This window comes from Chiloscyllium plagiosum, chromosome 37 (assembly GCF_004010195.1).
Source record: "Chiloscyllium plagiosum isolate BGI_BamShark_2017 chromosome 37, ASM401019v2, whole genome shotgun sequence".
Classification (NCBI taxonomy): domain Eukaryota; kingdom Metazoa; phylum Chordata; class Chondrichthyes; order Orectolobiformes; family Hemiscylliidae; genus Chiloscyllium; species Chiloscyllium plagiosum.
In genome coordinates this window covers 34,621,445-34,629,199 of record NC_057746.1, presented here as the reverse complement: position 1 = coordinate 34,629,199, position 7,755 = coordinate 34,621,445, and the positions used below count along the sequence as shown (strand labels likewise).

General features: G+C 42.4%; 1 protein-coding gene across 1 annotated transcript in view; it reads left to right on the top strand.

Moving 5' to 3' along the window:
• The window catches only part of LOC122541514 (protein Bouncer-like), a 13,942-nt gene extending 7,652 nt beyond the window's left edge, over positions 1–6,290 (top strand). The window contains exons 2-3 of the mRNA XM_043678336.1: positions 4,153–4,260; positions 4,961–6,290. Coding sequence (XP_043534271.1) covers positions 4,153–4,260; positions 4,961–5,160 — 308 coding nt within the window. The 3' untranslated portion in view covers positions 5,161–6,290. The remainder of the gene's footprint in view (positions 1–4,152; positions 4,261–4,960) is intronic.
• The last annotated feature ends 1,465 nt before the right edge of the window (positions 6,291–7,755 follow it).

The window sequence follows — 7,755 nt, the reverse complement described above, 5'->3', positions numbered from 1 at the left end:
GGGAAGCATAACAGGAAGGCAGAGTACTGGGTCAATGGAAAGATTCTTGGTAGTGTGGATGTGCAGAGGGATCTTGGAGTCCACGTACATAGATCCCTGAAAGTTGCCACCCAGGTGGATAGTGCTATTAAGAAGGCACACGGTGTGTTAGGTTTCATTTGTAGAGGGATTGAGTTCCTGAGCCGCAATATCATGCTACAACTATACAAAACACTAGTGCGGCCACACTTGGAATATTGTGTACAGTTCTGGTTGCCATATTTCGGGAAGGATGTGGAAGTATTGGAAATGGCGCAGAGGAGATTTACCAGGATGCTGCCTGGTCTGGAGGGAAGGTCTTCTGAGGAAAGGCTGAGAGACTTGGGTCTGTTCTCATTGGAAAGAAGAAGGCTAAGGGGGATTTGATAGAGACATACAAGATGATCAGAGGATTAGATAGGGTAGACAGTGAAAGTCTTTTTCCAAGGATGATGACGTCAGTGTGTACGAGGGGGCATAACTACAAATTGAGGGATGATAGATTTAAGACAGATGTCAGAGGCAGGTTCTTTACGCAGAGAGTGGTAAGGATGTGGAATGCCATACCTGCCAATGTAGTCAACTCAGCCACATAGGGAGATTTAAACAATCCTTGAATAAGCACATGGATGATGATGGGATAGTGTAGGGGGACGAGCTGAGAATAGTTCACAGGTCAGCGCAACACTGAGGCCCGAAGGGCCTGTTCTGCACTGTATTGTTCTATGTTGTCTGTTCTATGAAACAGTGATCACAATATGATTTAAATATTACATTCAATTCAATGGAGGGAAGAGTGGGTCTACGACTCATATTTTAAACATACATAAGGACAACAATTATGACAAGAAAGTAGGGCTAGCTAAAATGAGCTGGCAAATTAGGTTAAGAGATAGGTCAATGGAAATTTAAGGGGATATTTCAAGTACACAGAATAGATGCATTCCAACAAGAAACAAAAATAAGTTGGGGTGGACCCACCACCTGTGTATAGGCACATCCAACCTGAACATCCTCTAAGTAAGCGCTATCCTTTCCCAATGCTAAGTTTATAACTGTAGCTTACCAATGCCCAGTCAGAGAAACATTACATACAATTAGACAAATACAGACAGGAGATGGAAATGTGTTGCTGGAAAAGCGCAGCAGGTCAGGCAGCATCTAGGGAACAGGAGAATCGACGTTTCAGGCATTAGCCCTTCTTCAGGCTAATGCCTGAAACGTCGATTCTCCTGTTCCCTAGATGCTGCCTGACCTGCTGCGCTTTTCCAGCAACACATTTCCATCTCTGATCTCCAGCATCTGCAGACCTCACTTTCTCCTCAAATACAGACAGGAGCCTTTCTTTACAACAAACAAAAGGGAACATAATCAAAACTAATAGAGGCCTTGAAAATGCAAATAAGATTTCACTGTCATAACCAGAGTATTTTACACTCTACAATTTTACAGTCTGCTGGACCCAGGTCTCATCTCTTGTAAGTGAGCATAAGTAAAGTTTTTGCTTGTAGCACCCATTGTAACTGAACTGTGTCATAAACAATGACATCTTCTTCCTGTTCTGAAGACTGTTCCCATTCCATCTGCACCAAGCACATCGCTTCATTGCTGCAATCGTGCAGAGTGCAGCATGCCATGATGGTATGACACACTCTGTCCAAACTTTACTAGACTGTCATCACTAGACTGTGACACCACCACCCACCCAAACCTGGTCCAAGTAGTGGTAGCCCATCCTCAACAGCACTCTGCTGTGCCCTGTCAGCGTGGACAGCATTAAACCTGTGTTTTGTGTCAGTTTGTGAGGTTGTGCAATGGTGTTATGAGCCATGGTCACATTGAGAATGGATCCCCTCCTGCAGTAGGTTGTTTAATTGTCCAGAACCATCCACAACTGAATGTAGCAGGACTACAAAGCTGTTGATTATGGAATTGCTGAGTAATTCTGACAATGGCACAATGCTTGCAGGACTTGTCATGTAAGTAGTCTTGTTTGGTAGCTTCACCAGGTTAAACCTCAATTTGAGTTATGCCAGGTATCATTGAGTCATAGAGATGTACAGCACAGAAACCGACCCTTTGGTCCAGTTCGTCCATGCCAACCAGATATCCTAAATTAATCTAGTCCCATTTGCCAACACTTGGCCATATCCCTCTAAACTCTTCCTCTTCATGTACCCATCCAGATGCCTTTTAAATGTTGTCATTGTACCACTTCCTTTGGCAGCTCATTCTATACATGCACCACCCTCTGCGTGAAAAAGTTGCACCTTAGGTCCCTTTTATATCTTTCCCCTCTTACCCTAAACCTATGACCTCTAGTTCTGGATTCCCCCAGGGGAAAATCCTTGTCTACTTACCTGATCCATGCCACTCATGATTTTATAAACTTCTATAAGGTCTCCCCTCAGACTTTGACGCTCCAGGAAAACAGCCCCAGTTTATTCAGGCTCTCCCTATAGCTCAACCCTACACCTTGGCAACATCCTTATGAATCTTTTCTGAACCCTTTCAAGTTTCACAACACCCTTCCTTCAGGAAGGAGACTAGAATTGCACACAATGTTCCAAAAGTGGCCGAACCAATGTCCTGTACAGCTGCAACATGACCTCCCAAATCCTATACTCAGTGCTCTGATCAATAAAGGAAAGCATACCAAACACCTCCTTCAACAATCCTATCTACTTGCGACTCCACTTTCAAGGACCTTTGAGCCTGCACTCCAAGGTCTCTTTGTTTAGCAACACTTTCTAGGACCTTACCATTAAGTGTATAAATCCTTCCCTGATTTGCTTTTCCAAAATGCAGCACCTCACATTGATCTAAATTAAGCTCCATTTGCCATTCCTTGGCCCATTGTCCCATCTGATCAAGATCCCGTGTACTCTGAGGTAACTTTCTTCACTGTCCGCTGTACCTCCAATTTTGGTGTCATCTGCAAACTTACTGCTACTTGTTGCATATCCTGCTGCCCTCTCCATTGAATCACAGATGATCTCCTGGCTCCCTGCGTGAGGGCTATGCCAGACTATGAGATTGCAGATTGTTGGAGTATGATTCTGCTGCTGTTGATGACACACAGTGCCTCATGGATGCCAAGTCTTGAGTTTTTAGATATGATTAAAATTGATCCCATTCAGCCTTTGATAGTGTCACACAACCCAATGCTCAATGTGAAGGGGAGACTTCATCTCCGTGAGGACTGTGTGGTGGTCACTTCTACTGATACTACCATGGACAGATGCATCTGCAGCCAGTGGATTGATGACAATGAGATGAAATGTGTTTTTCCCTCTTGGTTCCATCACCACCTGCCACAGATCCATATGGTAGCAGCATATGGATCTTTAAGACTTGACCAGTTTGGTCAGTGGTGGTGTTGCTGAATTACTCTTGGTGATGGATGTGGAAATCCTCTATCCAGAGTAAATGCTGTGCCCTTGCCACCCTTTGCTTCTCCCAAGTGTTGTTAAACAGTATAGCACTTTGCCCCTATCTCTGTTGGCTCTGTACCACCAGTCCATACCCATTGTTGATGTTGTCTGGGACATTGTGTGGAAGGTATATTTCTGAGTGTATAACTATGTTAGGCAGGATGATTAACTAGGCTGTGAGATAGCTCTCCCAATATTACTTCGAGTTCCGAGACAATAGTGAGGAGGGCTTTACCTTTTTCTTTACAATGCCCAGGGCGATGCCAATGGTCAATTGATTTCTTCCCCTCCATAGGCTTTTCAACAACTTGATACAACTCGGCCATTTCAAAGGGCAGTTCAGAGTCAGCCACATTACTGTGAGTCTGGAATCCAGACCTAGTAGGGACAGCAGATTTCCTTCCCCAAAGAACACTAGTGATCCAGGTGGGCTTTTACAACAACTATCAATGAATTCATTTAATCTAGCTTCAAATTCCAGATTGCACCATCTGTCATGTAAAGTCATGTTCCAAGAGCATTAGCCTGGAACTTTGGATTTACTTGTCCAGTGACAAAATCAAGACACCATTCACTCCTCTAATGTAATTTAAATCTAAATTAATTCTGTTGAGATTTTATCACCAAGGATTTAATAGTTGGGCCTTACTGTCTTGGCAGTAAAGTTCACTGATGTGTCTTTTGTGTTTTCACTAAACAGCTTCAGCCCTAATGTGCTACAAAAAATACTTACGGTCTACCGTGGACCCCTTGGAATCTATAAAATGCAATGAGACTGAACAGTGTTACAAACAAGTTGGCTCCTTCCGTAAGTAGGAACAACGCAGCTGGGAGTGCAGACCAATTTCTCAAAACCCAGATCAAACTGATTAAATGTGCAGAGAAATTTGTCAAGAAAGTGGCCTAAGAATCTCCACAGTGTAAATCTTAGCATCTTGAGGTGTTAAATGGCATACTGAGATCCCATGTGGCCATGTCTGGGAGGATGCTACAGTGGGTATAGGACAAACAGGAAGCCTGATTTGCCCATCACCCAAAGCAAGAGTCAGCCCATTTGCACATGCCTGATTGAGTGCTCCTAGTTCCCTGCTGTAATCTTGCTTCGTTTGAGTTCAGCCAGCAGCCTCATTGGGGCTGAATGGCCTATTTACTGTGCTGTTAATTCTAAGTTAATGGCAGTGTTCTGAACATGTTTTCCTTATCCACAAATATGTGCTAAGTAAAGCAATTGGAAAGTCTACTTTCTTCTGTCACGATCATCAGATAGTGGCCAATATTTCTGACCCAACACTGAGCTGTTGGTTTGCCCAAGACAAGTTGGGGAGGTCAGGAGCACTATTTATTCTGGGCATATCCTTCCTGCTAAATGGAGGTGATCCAAGGGTTCTATGTGTGGAAGCTGGCGGTGAATAGATTTGTCTCATCTGTGTAGGGATGTTTCTAAATCGTGCTAATCCACAATCTACTATCATGTGAACTTCTGTAATTTTCTGTTTCTCTCTTCTCAGCCAAGTACACCTTTTATATTAAAGGGTGCATAGCTTCCTCTTTGTGCGGCCAGGTCTTTACAAAAATGATTAATGGAAACAGCGTGACCTTCAGAACGATTTGCTGTGCCACAGATTTGTGCAACGGAAGCTTGCAAATGGGACCATCACTTGTGACAGGCTTCATGTTGATGTTTGGCTGGTGTCTATTGCACGTGTAAAGATTGGGATTCTTGCTGCAGTGCTGGAGCTGAACAGACAGATTGCAATGCAAATGTACTCCTTCCTTCCTCACTTGCGGCAGCAGTAAGATCGGGTGTATTCCTAAATTGGAAACAAAATAATCAAGGTAGACCAACAAAATAGGGATACAGCAATTCCACCATTGCAGTCTTTTTAAATAATATTTCAATTACTGTGGTCCCTAGGTCACCCAACGAAATAAAGAAACTTGTTAGTGCAGGTGATAACAGCACGTTCTAAGATCAAAGTGAGTTGTTAGTACAATTGAGTGGTTGACTCAGTTGCTTCAAAAACATTGAGAACCAACCCTATTGGATAGGTTACAGGTGGAAAGTTGCCAGAAAGCCCAGAGGTTTCTATTGATTCCAATTTACCGACTCACACTGTTGCGTTTGGATGGATGGCCTCGGGGCCATATCGTAACCATGATATCGTCACATCCCAAGCTCTGCAAACATTCAGTTTTTTCATGTTCGCTAGCTACCAACGAACTTACTGGTTTTCCAACAGTGAAAACAGCCACCCTGTTTTCACAGCGAAGCTCCAGTCCACCTCACCAGTTTTACCCACTCGATGAAACAAATTGACAGGATAATCTCCTCAATCCTTCTGCCCCCCCGCAGAAATGTGGAGGTTGGAGTACTGGTGTTACACACTGCCTTTACCCTCTCTTTCTGACTGCATGTAAAGCCATCTTCCACCCATGTTTAGAGTGTTATATTAAAGTTCCTACTCTGATTATTCTGAGATGATTGTCACTACTAACACGGTTGTAACCCTTCCCAAATCCACCCTCACTGCCCTATTTTATTGGTCTCATCTAAGAACAGTTTCTGGCGGAGGTCACTGGTCGTCATCAGGAACAGGGATCTAGACAGGACTTTGCCTGGCCTAGGGATATGAGAATCACTAGGAGCCCCCAAGATGGACTCATGTTAGCTAACTCAGTGTGATGTTCAAAGAATCGAATCGGCGATTTTCATGCTGATGAGAGTTGTGTTTAAAATAGCGAAATCTGCTACCAGCTGACAACTGAAAAGCTGTACATTTTCTTGCAATCTTACAGGTTAATTTTGCTGTTGGAATTTCAACATTCTTTTTGTTATGATTTTAAATCCATTTAATAAAAATATGAAATGCTGTCCTTTGAGCAGTGTTGTTCTACATGTTGACATTTTAATATGAATTTTAAAACTTTTCAGCTGACAACAGCATTTTTTTTGCCTTAATATTTACAGTGGATGTTTTCCTATTTGCGTGCATTTTTGGAATTGACAATTACACTGTTGCAGACCATTGTAAAGAAAGAACTTCCTGTTCATAATTTTCATTCTTAATGTTCACGTTAGTTCACACAAGGGCTTGTGTCCATAGCATGTAACTGGAAGGTTTTTCTCCAATTTTTCTCTCTTTTGTGGAATCCAAAAAGATTCCAAAGCAAACATACGACAAAGAATCCTATGGAAGTCAGGTTCTTTGTTAGCAATACCAATATAAGTCGAGGTATGTACTGCTACTATTCAATGACTTATTATGTGGAGAAAGTGAGCAATTTCAAGTGAAATAAAACAAAGAACTGCAGATACTGAAGATCTGAAACAAAAACAGAAGAAACTCAGGCGGTTTAATAGTGTATGTGGACGACCAGAGTTAATATCTTAATATGCAGGTTTTGAAGAAGGGTCACTGGACCTGAAACGTTAACTCTCTCTCTCTTTCTCCACAGATGCTGCCAGACCTGCTGAGTTTCTGTAGCAGTTTCTGTGCGTGTTTCAGATTTCCAGCACCCACACTATTTTGTCTTTGATTTGGCGGTGCCGATGTTGGACTAGGGTGAACAAAGTTAAAAATCATGCAACACCAGATTAGTGTCCAACAGGTTTACTTGGAAGCACTAGTTTTTGGAGCACTGCTCCTTCAACCACCTGATGAAGGAGCAGGGCTCCAAAAGCTGGTGCTTCTGAATAAACCTGTTGGATTATAACCTGTGTCTTTATTTCGGCATTCCTTTGCACCCACTTTATACAAAGCACATTCACATTGATAGCTGTAGAACAAGATTCTGGGTTTTGCATCATTTTACAGGATTTCAAGATTAACTGCTTGCCCATAGACATAATTTCGTGCTCCTCCTTTCAATGAAAGGTGATCCACTGTGATGAGAAATTATCTTGGCTCAGTAGATCAGGGAGTTGAATCAGTGTGAATGAGTGACATTGGGATAGTTATAGTACTAACAGTAACCACTACAATTCAGTCCATTTAGTCAGCACTGATCAAAAGCAACCACTTAACTAATTATTGTAATCCCCAAGAGTTACCTTGTTAAACAGAGGATTAGCTAATAAATATTAAAGTTTGTACAAAATGCAATGTAATAGCCATGCGAGACTTTAATCTTCACCTAAACTGGACCAAAGAAGCAGGCACGGGTGATCGTGGAAGATGAAGTTTGTAAAACGCTTTTGTGACTTTTTGGAAGAGCAAGATGTTGTGGAACCAACTCAGTAAGAAGCTGTTTTGGATCTTGTTGGGCAATGAGGCAAGATTAATTTGTAACCTCATTGTAAAAG